Genomic DNA, 16,722 nt, shown 5'->3' on the forward strand with positions numbered 1-16,722 from the left:
TGACTTTCACATTTATATTTATAGAAAAACATTGTATGCATCTCATGTATTGTCCCCCTGTGGTGAAATTCAGGTACACCAGCTGCAAAGATAAAGGCAAAAGGAGGCATGCAGATACACACAGAGGTAAAAAACAAAAACACAAAAGAGACAACATAAGGAAAACCCTACTGTACTGTAATTAGAGTTGAACCCTTAAGATGCTCAACAATTTTCTTTTTGCAGTAGGTGTTTCACATGTGATACTGTTATAAACCTACTGCAGCTTTTATTGTAAACAAACTGATGTTTAGGTGAAAACTTCAATGGAAACATGACAACTGTTTAAAGATTCCCTTTAAAAAACAAAAAGGTGCTGTGACCTTTTTGAGACTAAAGTTGGTTTAAAAATGGCAGAAATCAGCTTCTTGTCCACACTCTGACTAGCTAGTATATTTGTTTCAGCAATTCCATTCAAAAAGTGAAACTCATGTAGATTTATAACACATACAGTGACATATTTTAAGTGTTTATTTCTCTTAATTATGAGGATTATGGGGCAACTTAGGTTATGTGTAGCTCCACTCTTCCTCAAAATTGTTGCCTCTGGTTCAAGGGTGGCTTAACGCAAGGAACAGTCCTAGGAAATATGTCCTGGATATGTTTGAAGGCTCTTCATGCACCAAATCCAGCAACAGTCCATCTTAAATGGGTTTTGCTTGTGCCTCCCCCCCTTCTTCCCACACACACTTTAGCCTTCCACTGAACTTTCCATTAATACAATGGTGGAGGATTTTTATTCATTCAAATTTTCCAAGAACATTTTTTAATTTTTTTGCTGTAACCCATAATCCTCAAAAATGAACAGAATTAAACACTTAAACTATAATCACCCTGTGTGTGACGTATTTATATAATAAATGAGTTTCCCTTTTTTAAATTAATTACTCAAATTAACCTTTTGGTCATGTGATACTTTAGTGAGATGCACCTGTACTGTATAATATGCAGGAAAAGTAACGTTTACAGAGCTGGAGTTTTTAAAAAAAAAAGGAGCACCTGAAGGCATCATAACTGAAAAAAAAAAAAAAAAAACACATTGTGATGTACTACGAGTTACCAAAAAACGCAAAATATAAAGTTAATGCTGCAACAATCAAGAGATGCATGAATGCATTTGGCTCAAGTCCCATCTTGAAGTAGAGTTAAAGGTCGAGTATGAGCGAATGAAGGTGTAAGGTTCAATCCTAGCAGACGCACCGACGCCATGAAGACAATAATTTGATGTTGAATTCCAGCAGTGCTAACGAGCTAGCTGGCCGTCGATTTGATAACTCGCCACACTTTAAGTCAATGGGCGTGCAACACTATTAGAGAAAGTCGGTTGTAACGTCTCCATACGGGTTATTGAATTACATTGCAGGAATAATAAAGAGGGAAGAGAACGGTGATCAGGGAAGCTGCCGCTTGTGCTAACGTTAGCTAAATAAGGACTCGTAGACTAATGGCTGCATGCCAGAAGAGGCAGATACAAAGGCAGCCTCACACTGACCGTGGTGAAATTTCAACAGCCGTTTAAAAACATGTCCTGCCGTGAGCTAACATTGTATGGCTTGTCCTTGCCCAGTGTGAAAGGATATAAAAAACTGCTGTAGCAGCCAACAGTGCCGACAGCTGAAAAAAATATGTTTACATTACCAGGTAGCCAGTTAGCGAGCTGGCGGCTAGCTGCTCAGGCCTGACCCATTTTGGATCCCAAATATTAAGAAATGCTCACCTTCCGGCCCCAACCTCACTCACATCTATCAATGTAGCACAACTGCATCTCACAATTACACACACAATCTCTAAAACATCACCAAATAACACCAACGAGATCCAAACTTAGGGGTATCTGCTTGATAAAAAAAAAAAAAAAAAAAAAAGGATCCACACTGACATACATACCTCCGACCCGGTACATGTTGGCCGCCATTTCTGCCCTCCCAGCTTGTTAACGTAAAGCATAAACTAAGCGAAATGACATAAATTAATCTTAAAATATATACATCTAAAACTGTGTCCTAAAAGATACAACGTGCTTTTAAATTACGATCGTCGGGACTCCGGATGTGTTCACTACCAGGGGAGAAATTTGGCTACCCAGACCCCCCCCCCATTCCTCCTCCTCCTCTAACGATTCACAGCAGCAGCTTTTTACAATACAGAAAACTCAGGGCGGCCGATAGAAGTCGGAGAAACCCGAAAAACCACTCACTGCTAGGAGGCGACGGAGGGGTCTGCGCATGCGCAAAAACACCGGCACATTGAAACGACACACTTCAATGTGATGGATTTAATGAGATAGATCAACACAAACTAGTGCATAATTGTGAAGTGGGTGTAAAATGATCAATTATTAAAAACGTTTTTACAGATAAAAACTCTAAAAGGTGTTTTCCCCCTTTGCATATATTTTCTGTATTTGCATTGTGGCATACTTAAATGTTAAAGATCCTTAAACACGTTTTATCTTCAGAGAAATATAACCTGAATGAACAGAAAACGTTTTCAGATAATGACTTCGTTCATTAAGGGAAAAGACTATCCAAACCTGTGTGAAAAGGTGTTGTGGGTTCGATTCCAGGTTCCTCCTGTGACATATCAATCTGCCCCTGGGCAAGGAACTTAACCCCAAGTTGCCTACCAATCCATGTCGGCATATGAATGTGTGCCCATTAGTGAGCGTGATTGGGTCAATGTGGTTCTAGTGTAAAGCACTTTGAGTTGTCAGTGTGACCAGAAAAGCACTACATAAATTCAATCCATTTACCCAGGTTCACTGATTGCCAGACCTGTAGAATCAAGAAATACCTAAAAAAGGAACCTGTCCAACAAGTATGCTGAAAGATCTCAAAACACAACGCATAATAAAGAAATTCAGGTACAGATGAGAAACAGTCATTGACATTTATCAGTCTAGAACATGTTACCAAGCCATTTCCAAGACTGTGGGGCTCCAGTGAACCACTGTGAGTGTCATCTACTAATGGAGAAAACATGTAACGATGGGGAACCTTCCCAGGAGTGGCCAACGACTTCAAGACGCATCAACGACTCACCCAGAAGGTCACAAAAGGAAATAGAGCAACCTCTAAAGCAATGTAGGCCTAGGATAAGGTGAGTGTTCAAGATTCAACAGTAAGAAAAACCCTGGGTTAAAAATAACATCCACTAGAAAGTTCAATGGTGAAAACCACTGCTAACTAAATAAAACACAAAGGTCTGTCACATTTGTAAAACAACACCTTGTCTCTTCAAGACTTTTGGGTAAATATTCTGGGGACTGACAAGACAAACGTGGAACTTTGTGGAAGGTGCGCATCTCAATACAAAAGGCAGAAACGGAAATCTCAGAAAAGAACATCATAGTCAGACATGGTGGTGGTAGTGTGATGGTCTGGGGCTACCTTGCTACTTCAGGAGCTGGATGACTAGCTATAATTAATGAAACTATGAATTCTGCTCTGTCCCAGAAAGTCCTGAAGCAAACTGTCCAGCCAATCAGTTCCCGACTACCATTCAAGTCATGACTAGTTGTGCTATGCAGCAGGACAATGATCTGATGCACATCAGCTAGCCCACCAAATGCCAAAAAACAACAAGCTAACAAATAAAATTAGGGTTTTGTAGTGGTCAATGCTGCCCATAGAGGTGGGATAGCTAGTAAGATTGGTTCATTATAAGACTGTTTGGTTGGATATTATTTATGGTGATCCAACACCTCTGCAGGAGGTTTCACAGTTAGGATCTGAAAATCATCTTAATGAAACACCTCAAGCATGCCACAAGCTTTAAAAAAAACTTGGCCTGAAACAATCTCTGAATATCAAAATGTGGCCTGCTCTGTTCTTCACAAACCGCTACCTTGTGTTTTCTTGTTGGTAAATTGTCCTAAAATCCATACACTCTTCTCAAATTCAGTTCAAAGTTCTCGCTCCAGTTGCACAGAATGAAAGTAATCACCTTTGAATGAGGAGTGTATAAACAAAAATCATGCAAATAAAGAGGACTATCATCAAACTAGACATTGCCTTGAATGTAAAGAAATATAAGTTTCTTTAAATACCTTTCGAAATTCAGATCAGTCGTAGCCTATCAACAAAAAACATTTAATTTTAACCTTCCCACTGAGTTTTAATAAATTGCAGTTAAAGAAAGATTTCTTTCAATTTGACTTTTTATTGAAAGAATAAACAGATTTTCTAAAAGTTTATGAAATATCATAAGGATGATCATATCTAGCAAGTAATACTTGCTCACGTACTAAATTAACCCTAAAGTATATATTAATCAATCACAGATCATTTATTTAATGCTTTTCATGTAGCTATCAGCACAAAGTGGTCAATAAACAAGCAAGTCTAGACAAATAAGAAATAAGGGAATTTTTATAATTCTAAGCTAGACAATTATTTAATGAAATGTGCACTCTTTGCTGACCGAAAGATAGAATCAAATGAGAGCTAATTTATCTAGAATTAAGCTGATTAAAATCCTAAAAATGATAAAGAGTCCCTTTAACTCTCAAATGTTCAGAGGCAGATTAATTTGGATGTTCTAATTAGGACTATGGATAGTTCATAGTGAATGAGCCATCCATAATTTAAGGAGAAATTGAAAGCCAAAAATGGAGCCAGACTCCAAATGTCCCCATATCCACCATGATGTATATGGACAGAGCTCCTCAGAAGGTCAGACATAGACCTTTGAGACTTTAGCTGGACCTCACTAGATTTCTGCTTTAAACCAGTTTGAGGTCTCTCAGCCTTCTGAGCTCATGAATCCACTTGCCAAAGGTAACTGTTAATACAGGTCCTTCTCAAAATATTAGCATATTGTGATAAAGTTAATTATTTTCCATAATGTAATGATAAAAATTTAACATTCATATATTTTAGATTCATTGCACACTAACTGAAATATTTCAGGTCTTTTATTGTCTTAATACGGATGATTTTGGCATACAGCTCATGAAAACCCAAAATTCCTATCTCACAAAATTAGCATATCATTAAAAGGGTCTCTAAACGAGCTATGAACCTAATCATCTGAATCAACGAGTTAACTCTAAACACCTGCAAAAGATTCCTGAGGCCTTTAAAACTCCCAGCCTGGTTCATCACTCAAAACCCCAATCATGGGTAAGACTGCCGACCTGACTGCTGTCCAGAAGGCCACTATTGACACCCTCAAGCAAGAGGGTAAGACACAGAAAGACATTTCTGAACGAATAGGCTGTTCCCAGAGTGCTGTATCAAGGCACCTCAGTGGAAAGTCTGTGGGAAGGAAAAAGTGTGGCAGAAAACGCTGCACAACGAGAAGAGGTGACCGGATCCTGAGGAAGATTGTGGAGAAGGGCCGATTCCAGACTTTGGGGGACCTGCGGAAGCAGTGGACTGAGTCTGGAGTAGAAACATCCAGAGCCACCGTGCACAGGCGTGTGCAGGAAATGGGCTACAGGTGCCGCATTCCCCAGGTCAAGCCACTTTTGAACCAGAAACAGCGGCAGAAGCGCCTGACCTGGGCTACAGAGAAGCAGCACTGGACTGTTGCTCAGTGGTCCAAAGTACTTTTTTCGGATGAAAGGAAATTCTGCATGTCATTCGGAAATCAAGGTGCCAGAGTCTGGAGGAAGACTGGGGAGAAGGAAATGCCAAAATGCCAGAAGTCCAGTGTCAAGTACCCACAGTCAGTGATGGTCTGGGGTGCCGTGTCAGCTGCTGGTGTTGGTCCACTGTGTTTTATCAAGGGCAGGGTCAATGCAGCTAGCTATCAGGAGATTTTGGAGCACTTCATGCTTCCATCTGCTGAAAAGCTTTATGGAGATGAAGATTTCATTTTTCAGCACGACCTGGCACCTGCTCACAGTGCCAAAACCACTGGTAAATGGTTTACTGACCATGGTATCACTGTGCTCAATTGGCCTGCCAACTCTCCTGACCTGAACCCCATAGAGAATCTGTGGGATATTGTGAAGAGAACGTTGAGAGACTCAAGACCCAACACTCTGGATGAGCTAAAGGCTGCTATCGAAGCATCCTGGGCCTCCATAAGACCTCAGCAGTGCCACAGGCTGATTGCCTCCATGCCACGCCGCATTGAAGCAGTCATTTCTGCAAAAGGATTCCCGACCAAGTATTGAGTGCATAACTGTACATGATTATTTGAAGGTTGACGTTTTTTGTATTAAAAACACTTTTCTTTTATTGGTCGGATGAAATATGGTAATTTTGTGAGATAGGAATTTTGGATTTTCATGAGCTGTATGCCAAAATCATCCGTATTAAGACAAAAAAAGACCTGAAATATTTCAGTTAGTGTGCAATGAATCTAAAATATAGGAATGTTAAATTTTCATCATTACATTATGGAAAATAATGAACTTTATCACAATATGCTAATATTTTGAGAAGGACCTGTATGCATGTTCTGTCTGACAAAGTCTTCTGCATATGAGACAGGTGTTGTGTTCTGGAGGTTCTGGGGTAGGGGTCTCAACCCCTGTCGTCAAGACCTTGTGCCTTGAAACTTTTACTGTAGATGCATCCCTGGTCTACTGCACCTAAATGAAATAGCCAAATTATCGCCTCTGCATGCAATCAAACTCAGCAGAGTCCTGCTAATATACATGTTAGCATATTTCAATCAGATGTGTTGAATTGGAGTCACAAAAAGTCTAAAAGCTGCAGGACATAGAAAGACTGGTTTATGAAACTTCTTTTCTGTGGGGTGGGTCTCTCTGAACCAGCTCTTATGACAGCTAAATAAGCTGTCATAGCAGGAGCCTAAAAACATACAGAGAGAAAATGAGGTCACTATAAAAGCGATGGCATTTCAAAAACCATTTAATTAAAAAAACAAGCAAATATAGCATGCCAGACAACTAAACATGCCATTTATCATAACAGCTCCAAAATAACTGGGCAGGTTCTGGACCAGTAGTCCCCTTTTTCTCCAATTATTGATGACTGTGTAGGGTGTGCCAGGGAAAATATATAATGGTTGTTTTCCAGGAAGTCCCACAGGGAGGAGACTCCAGGGCTGACCCAGAATTTGTAGGAAGGATGATTTATCCATTGGCCAGGCAACGTGTTTGGATCTCTCAGAATGAGCAGTAGAGGGTTGTTAAAGAGAGGAATGTCTGGGTTTCCTTCCTACACCTGGTACCTTTACCGCCCATTATTGAATAAATGGAATACAATGGATGGTTTTTTATTTTTATTTGTTTGTTTTGACTGATACCTTTGTAGACGTAAATACTATGAATCTTTTGTAACCTTTTTGCAAACTGCAGCTTTCATTAATTGATGCAGACAAGAATTGTCAGAAAAGTCTTACTCGGTCAGCTTATTTTTATATGTCCAGATTTACAATTGATGGCAGGTGTAAAGTCAAATAAGTTGAAACAGAATCAAAAGATCAAACGGTGCTTCCTGAAAGTAAAAACCTTTTGTTTGTTTTATATTTCTCCTCTAAAAGATGCATTGGTTTACAGTAGAATTGAACCAAATTTTTGAAATAATCCATCATAATTTATTTTTGTAGATTATAAAACTTTATTTTTTTATGGGTGTGCACAGGATTAAACAGAATAATATTTATTTGAGTAAATAAACAATATTTGGGGCAAATTAATTTAAAAAAACTAACTTTGTAGTCAGTAGATTCAAAAATAGCCACAAAAAAAAATTACCAAATAATTAAAATGTTATTTTTCATTTAACATAATTTCTACTCAGAATTATTAATTAAAATCTTGTAAAAGGTTTAAATTGTTCCACTGGTGTCATTGGTTAAATTCTAACAGTGTTTTACGAGTGTGGAAACAAAACAATAAGCAGTAATGTTTCTGTCGGGGGTTTATTTTCTCGCTGCGTGGGCGCATATGACATCACGGATGGGACTGGCTCGCCCTGAGTGGGGTGGAGAGTGTTTTATCCATACTACAGAGGCAGAAGAAGCTGACAGTGGGAGAGACAGCAGGGGTTGTAGTTTCCTCAACACACCTACCAAACCTAGAGGACCGCTTCCAGTCAAGGCGAGCCACGCCCCGGGGGGCAGGAGAGACTGTCCGCTCCCCCAGGTGCCCTGACTCCTGTGATGGAAGGAAGAATGGACTGTGAAGAAGAGTTTTAGTCGGGTACTTGTCGCCAAGATGAAGTTCGGGAAGAGCATTTGTGTGCTGAATGTAGGGGGGACCCGTTACGCGTTCACCCGTGAGGTGATCAAGGACTTCCCACTCCGACGCGTCAGCCGCTTGCATGCCTGCGCGACCGAGAAAGAGGTTCTGGAACTGTGCGACGACTACGACCGGGACCGGAACGAGTTCTTCTTTGACCGACACGCGCAGGCTTTCGTGTTCATCATGCTGTACGTGCGCTCCGGCAAACTCCGGTTCGTCCCCGGAGTCTGCGAGCTGTCCTTCTACACCGAGATGCTCTACTGGGGGCTGGAGAGCGCGCACCTGGACTTCTGCTGCCAGAAGCGCCTGGACGAGAGGATGTCCGACATAGGGATGGACAGTCTGTCAGAGGGGGACGTGTCCGGGGATGAGTGCCAGAGTCCAGAAGAGACGGTGCATCGGACTGCGCTAACCGGTCGCGCCAAATGGCTGGAGAGGATGCGCAAAATGTTCGAGGACCCTAACTCTTCTCTGGCGGCGCAGCTCCTAGCTGCGGTGTCCGTGATTTTCGTGATTATTTCTATGGTTATGCTGTGTGCCAGCACTCTCCCAGACTGGGATACAGCTAAGAGGAATACTACGGAGGAGCACAGGTAGGCGATGTTGTGGGATCAAACGGCAATCCTTAAGAGGTTTCCCTCAAGAAAATGCGGTCAGACATTGAGCCGATGGTGCTCTTAAGTTCTGTGCGTAAAAGGGAGATCCACAGGCTAAACAGATACTTCATGAATAAATGAACACTCTTTCAAACACTGCAAAATCCCCCAAACACATTTTAGATATAGTTTGTCTCCTATAGAGAAACATGTCAGGTCAGTGCTTCTATTTGTTTTGCTGTTTTCTGGTAGATCGTTATTTAATCAAGGTAAAATCTACCCTCCCAATAATAGGCTTCCACACCACACCCCTCTCATGACATCACATAAGGCATAAGGTAACATTTGGGGCTAATATGAGTATTTTTCCCAGCTAATTCTGCAGTGTTTCCAAATAGTTTTGCAAGGTAATAAAATCTAGTATTTTTCTGTTAGACGTACAAATAAATGGCACCTTTCAGTTAATTAAAATATGCACAGCAGCTATATTGGATACAATATTTCCCAGTCGAAATTATGACTTCAGGGTGGCTCCATTGTTGTTTTTCAAATGGAGATCTCACAAAATCTGACTTGAGATTACAAAGAGCATGTTTAGTTTCATTAAGTTACGTCTCAACTCTGAACACATTTGTTTCTTCTAACTGCCTTATTATGCTGTTAAAAGCAGGGCAGCAAAAACAGACCTGTCAGTAGACATTTAATGCCAAAAATAATTTTTGCTTCTGAAGACAGAGAAGGAGACTTACATTTTACACCCATAAAGTAAATACTTTGTCTTGACTTAGACTTGTGGTCTGAGACTTGATTGTTCAATTGTTGGCTAAAACGTGTCATCATTTACTGTAATTAAGATTGCTGTATACTTTGTGAAAGATACTGAAGTTAGGTAACCTGGCTATAAAAGTAATGGACCCAGACAAAGTTATATTTAATTTACAAAAATCAGTTAAGGATAAGTTATTAAGCTATTAATATTATGTTATGTTATTTTATGCCATTCATGTGTGTCTTAAACTAGCTGAAACTCTGCTCCAATTGATATGACTATTTTTAATCAAATTCCTTTTTCAAATGTATTTCCTCATGTACATCTGCAGCAACATCTTTGAGTAGCATAGACTTTAGGAACATTTGCATGCACCCACTCTAAAGCCTGTACCAAAGCCATCATTCCAGTGGACACCGGAGGAAATAAATAAGAAAAAATCCCATCACTCAGCACCCAAAAAGAAAGATGTTGTTTGAGTGAGGCAAAGCAGAACAAGAGCAGGCTGCATGAGAGCAGGCTGCCATTTTACGAGGGACAAACCTTCACACAAACGAATCTAATGAAAAACCTCGATCAGGATTATAAACAGATTTGTACCAATTATACAGGTCCTTCTCAAAATATTAGCATATTGTGATAAAGTTAATTATTTTCCATAATGTAATGATGAAAATTTAACATTCATATATTTTAGATTCATTGCACACTAACTGAAATATTTCAGGTCTTTTATTGTCTTAATACAGATGATTTTGGCATACAGCTCATGAAAACCCAAAATTCCTATCTCACAAAATTAGCATATTTCATCCGACCAAAAAAAAAAAAGTGTTTTTAATACAAAAAACGTCAACCTTCAAATAATCATGTACAGTTATGCACTCAATACTTGGTCGGAAATCCTTTTGCAGAAATGACTGCTTCAATGCGGCGTGGCATGGAGGCAATCAGCCTGTGGCACTGCTGAGGTCTTATGGAGGCCCAGGATGCTTCGATAGCGGCCTTTAGCTCATCCAGAGTGTTGCGTCTTGAGTCTCTCAACGTTCTCTTCACAATATCCCACAGATTCTCTATGGGGTTCAGGTCAGGAGAGTTGGCAGGCCAATTGAGCACAGTGATACCATGGTCAGTAAACCATTTACCAGTGGTTTTGGCACTGTGAGCAGGTGCCAGGTCGTGCTGAAAAATGAAATCTTCATCTCCATAAAGCTTTTCAGCAGATGGAAGCATGAAGTGCTCCAAAATCTCCTGATAGCTAGCTGCATTGACCCTGCCCTTGATAAAACACAGTGGACCAACACCAGCAGCTGACACGGCACCCCAGACCATCACTGACTGTGGGTACTTGACACTGGACTTCTGGCATTTTGGCATTTCCTTCTCCCCAGTCTTCCTCCAGACTCTGGCACCTTGATTTCCGAATGACATGCAGAATTTGCTTTCATCCGAAAAAAGTACTTTGGACCACTGAGCAACAGTCCAGTGCTGCTTCTCTGTAGCCCAGGTCAGGCGCTTCTGCCGCTGTTTCTGGTTCAAAAGTGGCTTGACCTGGGGAATGCGGCACCTGTAGCCCATTTCCTGCACACGCCTGTGCACGATGGCTCTGGATGTTTCTACTCCAGACTCAGTCCACTGCTTCCGCAGGTCCCCCAAGGTCTGGAATCGGCCCTTCTCCACAATCTTCCTCAGGGTCCGGTCACCTCTTCTCGTTGTGCAGCGTTTTCTGCCACACTTTTTCCTTCCCACAGACTTCCCACTGAGGTGCCTTGATACAGCACTCTGGGAACAGCCTATTCGTTCAGAAATGTCTTTCTGTGTCTTACCCTCTTGCTTGAGGGTGTCAATAGTGGCCTTCTGGACAGCAGTCAGGTCGGCAGTCTTACCCATGATTGGGGTTTTGAGTGATGAACCAGGCTGGGAGTTTTAAAGGCCTCAGGAATCTTTTGCAGGTGTTTAGAGTTAACTCGTTGATTCAGATGATTAGGTTCATAGCTCGTTTAGAGACCCTTTTAATGATATGCTAATTTTGTGAGATAGGAATTTTAGGTTTTCATGAGCTGTATGCCAAAATCATCCGTATTAAGACAATAAAAGACCTGAAATATTTCAGTTAGTGTGCAATGAATCTAAAATATATGAATGTTAAATTTTCATCATTACATTACGGAAAATAATGAACTTTATCACAATATGCTAATATTTCGAGAAGGACCTCTATATCAAATGATCATTGTCATTCTAACATTTTGCTTCAGCTTGGCCATCTCGCACTTTATCTGGGGGTCACTGGACTCAAACTTTGGCATAAACAGGTAAATGTTAACCTTTTGCAGCTTAAATCCAACTCCAATCTTTCAGAGTCTGACAAAGGTAGCTGATTCAATTACTCATGCCAGCTGATCAGCCCAATTCATGTGTCTTTTGTGATGTCATCCATCCAAAATCACACAAAGCAGAATCAGGCTGTTTCTTCAGTGTCCTTATTAAAAATGCAGATAGTTTATAAAAAGCTGCTATGGGAATCTATGCCATATATATTGTATCATATAAGCAGTGTTTATATGTTTATTGTCATTTAGACCCGTTTTATGATTGACTATATGTGTCCCATGCAGTCAAACTAACTGCATATATTAAACCCAATAAAGTTGAATAATTAAATCAATCCTTATTATGAGACTATTGCTAAACACATAAGCTAATGTTAAACAAGACATATTTTAGTTACAGACAATGATTTCTGTTCATAGATGGATTCTGCATTAAAACTATTGGATTAAAAAAAGGCAACACTGTGATATGTTGTCATATGTAACACCTTACTATTAACAAACAATTGAATTTGATAATAAAATTCACATTCAATATACTATGATTCAAAATTTATCATATTCCTGCTCTTATTGAATTTTGGGTTTAACTCTTAAGCTGGATCAATGGATGACTAAACCAGTACAGCTGATAGTAAAGATAAAACACTGTTGCAAGAGTTAAAGTGAAAAAAAAAAAATGCTTATTAGTTCCAGGTCTCTAAACCTTGAATTATACAATTTTTGACCACTTTGTTCTTGTGAAATATGACAGATTATGACCCCTGATTAAACCAAAATATCTCCGGGCAACTTGTTGTTGGTAGATGTCATTTATCAATGTCAAATTACCAAATTTCCTTACAGCTGATTAAGAGCAGATCAAAGAAAAAATTACAAAAAGCCATCAGTTGCTGTAGCAATTACAACACGTCCACAAGCCTGGTATGAATTCATGCATAGTTGGCATGAAACGTCCCATGGTGGCTCCAGTTCACATCTAAAAATGTTGTATATGACATAACCTCAACTTTATGACCCCTTGTTTGGTGAAAATGTGAATGTGGAACGTAGTTTGAGGTCCTACTTGTTAACAAGTTAAAGACAAATGCTAAAGGCAATGTTAGCTCAACAAACTCACACCCAGTTTGAACTAACGTCATTAACACAGTTTACTGGTATTTACATAATTAAACAGCGTAAATAAGGATGTTATTGTAATTTGATCTGGTGGAAGAGGGATTGGGAAGTCTGATCAGATTTTTATATTGTTCAAAAATGGCTGTGAAGAACAATGAGGCTCCTTCTATCTGATCTCTTGTCATTTTTGACCCAATGTTTGGTTTAAAACTACCCAACCTCTTTCCTGACAGCATAAACCCAGCATTCGTGTTTAAAAAATAACACAGTAGTTTTTAGTGTATAGGTGGAAACATGGTGATTATGTCCTTGTGCTTTGTAGTTTGGCACCTGAGGTCATTATGCTCATTGATGAGTTCCAGACCACCATATTAATCATTAGCATCCTCACATGGCTGTCACACAAGCCCCCTAAGAGGAAAATCAATAATGGATCAATATTATCTACAAAACTGAAGAGTTAATAATAGAGGAAGCTCCCTTGTGATACATTCCTCTTACGTTTCCCTGTTGTGATCTTTAATCAGAAGCCTTTTATTGGTTTGGTAGTTAACATTACACAGTGCACATTAAGGATAAACAAACTGGATACTTCTGGGTTCATAATATTCATGAAGGTAATAGGTTTCTGAATTGTGTCAACAAATACACATAAATAACCCAGTTACCAGAAGGCAATTTTCTGTCTAAGTGATGCTTCTGGTCAGAAGACGAAAACCTGCTTTTCTTTTTCTGCATTATTTTTGTTTTTGCTACAGCCTGTCCTCTGAAGGAAGTCCCAAGGACTCCATTTTCTATATAAGGTTAGGTTTTGTTCTCTCAGGCTGGACATAGCTTTGAGTTTGGAGCTGATCCAGGGGGTTAGGTAATCAACTAAAAGTGTAGCTCATACTTGGGCCAAAGGGATCCAGTTTCATGCCAGTAGATGATGCAATGTTCTCAGCTGCTTCATAATTTGGTTTGATTCAATTGTGGTAATCGTTGCCATGTTGGAACATGTGGTCTTTGCTTCCTTGAATCCTTTTTATGTCAAACACCACTGGGATGGCTTTTTAATTCAGTTTTATTGCCATTGCTGTGTTAATCAGGGAGTTAATTGTGTAGCAGATTTTCTCACAATCACTCTTCAAGGCCTTTTTTCTCTCCCTTTGTGCAGTTTTAGTTTAATCTTATTTCCAGCTTTTTTTCACTTGTATTTCCAAATTGTATCAAATGTGCTCTTATTTCCAATGATTTATATCAACTCGCTTGGCTAATTTCAGCCTCACTCTGAGAGATTAAGTCAAGCAGTATCTCACATCAAACATAATGGTCTGCCATTTCCTGTATATTGAGGAACTCATTTTTTACTTCTTTCTTCTTCCTTCTTTAGGATAGTGGAGGCTGTGTGCATCGGCTGGTTTACAGCTGAGTGCATAGTGCGCTTTCTGTTGGCCAGAGACAAGTGCAGCTTCATCCGCCATCCGCTGAACATCATCGACGTGATTGCCATTACCCCCTACTATGTCACCATGGCGATGGCCAGAGCTGGGATGCCGGGTGCTGGGCTTGGGGTCGCTGGAGTGATACTCCGCGTGCTGAGGATGATGAGAGTGTTCTGGCTCATGAAGCTGGCCAGACATTTCCTGGGCCTGCAGACTCTGGGACTGACGCTCAGGCGCTGCTACAGGGAGATGGTCATGCTCATGGTGTTTGTTTGTGTGGCCATGGCAATATACAGTGCTCTGGCACAGCTGCTGGAGCACGGCTTGGACTTGGGCTCGCAGAACCAGGACTACGCCAGCATCCCGGCTGCCGCCTGGTGGGTCATCATCTCTATGACTACAGTTGGGTACGGGGACGTGTATCCAGTGACGATTGGGGGACGTGTTCTCGGGGGCATGTGTGTAGTGAGTGGGATTGTTCTCCTGGCTCTGCCCATCACATTCATCTACCACAGCTTTGTTCAGTGCTACCATGAACTAAAACTCCGCTCTGCTAGATATGCACGAAATGTGTCTTCAGAGATGCTGGAATGAACTAGGATGAACACTAAAATAGACAGAAACATAGCAAACTAGTAGATCTCATTGTGACATAACCAACTGTGTGAGATGCTCTGACTCTTGGCTTTGGCAGCATTTGATATTGTTGCTCTGTATAGTCCCTGCCTCTCGTAGAACAGATGATCCCTGACCATTGTCTAACCAGCAAACAGTGTGACTTAAAGGGGATGTTCGAATTACTCAGAAGACCCGGCAGTAATCAGTAACTTACCTGTAGTAGACAGCAGAGAAGTTCATAAGACATATTTTCAAAGTAAAGGCTCAAGTCTCTAATTACTGGAGATAACATTGTCCCATTGCATATCATCTACATTGATGTGAAAAAGAGATCTCTTAGTAATTTCTTTTGTTCTTGTTTCTTCTCACACCTAATTGACTCAGATCATAAAATAAATTTGAATATCAAACATAGATAACCTGCATACAGAAAACACGGTTTTAAAAAATGCTAATCTAATTTATTGTGGGAGAAAAGCTATCCAAACCAACCTGACCAATGTGACAAAGTGATCATCCCTTAAACCTAATAACCGGTTGTGCCACCCTTGGCGGCAAAAACTGCCATCAGGTGTTTGGAGTAACTGGCAATGAGTCTCTTTATATTAGTTTTGGCTCACTCTTCTTTGCAGATTTTTTTTATTCAACTACATTTTGGAGCATGAACGGCCTGTTTATTCTCACACCACAGCATTTCAATTAAATTTAAGTCTAAACTTGGATTAAGCCACTACATAGCCTTCGTTGTGTTTTTGTTAGCAGTCAGAGGTGTGCCTTATATCACTGTTCTGCTGCAGAAAGAACTGATGGCCTGATATTCTCCTTCAGGATATTCTGTTTAAGGGCAAAATTTATGGTTGCATCAATAATGGCAAACCATCACCTAAACAGCAGCCACAGACCATCACTAAATCACATCATACAACCACCAAGTTTGACTGTTACCATGACATTCTTTTTCTGAAATTATGTGTTAAATTTACACCAGGTATAATACGATGTACACCTCACAAAAAAAACACCTTGATCTTCTCAGTCTATGGATTATTTTTCCAAAAGTTTTGGAGTTTCGTTTTTTTTGGCAAATGTGAGACGGACCTTTTTGTTCATTTGTGATTTTGCCATGCAACTCTCATATGGAGGTCATTTTTACCCAGTTTCTTTCTTATTGTTGAATCATAAACATTTACCCTAACTGAGGCAGGTGAAGCATCCAGTGCTGAAGATGTTCTGATGCACTTTTGGTAGGTCAACCACTCCCAGGAAGGCTCATCAATGTCGTAGATAATTTCTCTTGTTGTGGCTCACTTAAGTCCCAAAGCCTTAGAAATGACTCTCTAACCCTTTCCAGACTAATATCTACCAATGACGTTTCTTGAATTTATTTAGGGTAGAGAATGATAAGTTACTTTTGAAGCATACTTCAACTTCTTTGACCTAATTGATGTGTTAATCCTACAGGTCTGTCAGGCCTGAGGACAGTGAAATTTAATTTAGATTTTGAAGAAATTTAGAGATTTAACATGGATGCAATTACGTTTTCCACACATATTCAGGTTTGTTTGGATAGCCTATTTCCTCTAATAAATGTATTATTCATTTGAAAACTACATTTTGTATTTTAGTCAGTTTTCTTAGTCTGAAATTAAAAGTTGTTTGA

The 16,722-nt window shown here is 40.0% G+C and overlaps 2 protein-coding genes across 6 annotated transcripts in view; one reads left to right on the forward strand and one right to left on the reverse strand.

Moving 5' to 3' along the window:
* The window catches only part of mta3 (metastasis associated 1 family, member 3), a 32,628-nt gene extending 30,400 nt beyond the window's left edge, over positions 1-2,228 (reverse strand). For 3 of the 5 annotated variants that reach the window (XM_047376830.1, XM_047376829.1, XM_047376831.1), the window contains exon 1: positions 1,927-2,226. In XM_047376830.1, the coding sequence (XP_047232786.1) occupies positions 1,927-1,954 (28 nt within the window). In that variant the 5' untranslated portion in view covers positions 1,955-2,226. Of the gene's footprint in view, positions 1-1,926 lie in introns of all 5 variants that reach the window. The other 2 variants (XM_047376828.1, XM_047376832.1) reach the window with 2 other exon arrangements.
* Positions 2,229-7,981: 5,753 nt separating this feature from the next.
* Positions 7,982-15,790, forward strand: kcng3 (potassium voltage-gated channel, subfamily G, member 3). The gene is made up of 2 exons (XM_047376165.1): positions 7,982-8,796; positions 14,393-15,790. Exons 1-2 carry the CDS (start codon positions 8,177-8,179, stop codon positions 15,036-15,038), a joined length of 1,266 nt encoding a protein of 421 aa, XP_047232121.1. The 5' UTR covers positions 7,982-8,176; the 3' UTR covers positions 15,039-15,790.
* The last annotated feature ends 932 nt before the right edge of the window (positions 15,791-16,722 follow it).

The sequence above is a fragment of the Girardinichthys multiradiatus genome, chromosome 10 (genome assembly GCF_021462225.1).
Source record: "Girardinichthys multiradiatus isolate DD_20200921_A chromosome 10, DD_fGirMul_XY1, whole genome shotgun sequence".
NCBI lineage: Eukaryota > Metazoa > Chordata > Actinopteri > Cyprinodontiformes > Goodeidae > Girardinichthys > Girardinichthys multiradiatus.

Coding starts and splice junctions, on each gene's coding strand:
- kcng3 (XM_047376165.1), top strand. CDS start 8,177: ATGAAGTTCGGGAAGAGCATTTGTGTGCTGAATGTAGGGGGGACCCGT. Junction 8,797..14,392: donor AATACTACGGAGGAGCACAG/GTAGGCGATGTT, acceptor TTCCTTCTTTAG/GATAGTGGAGGCTGTGTGCA.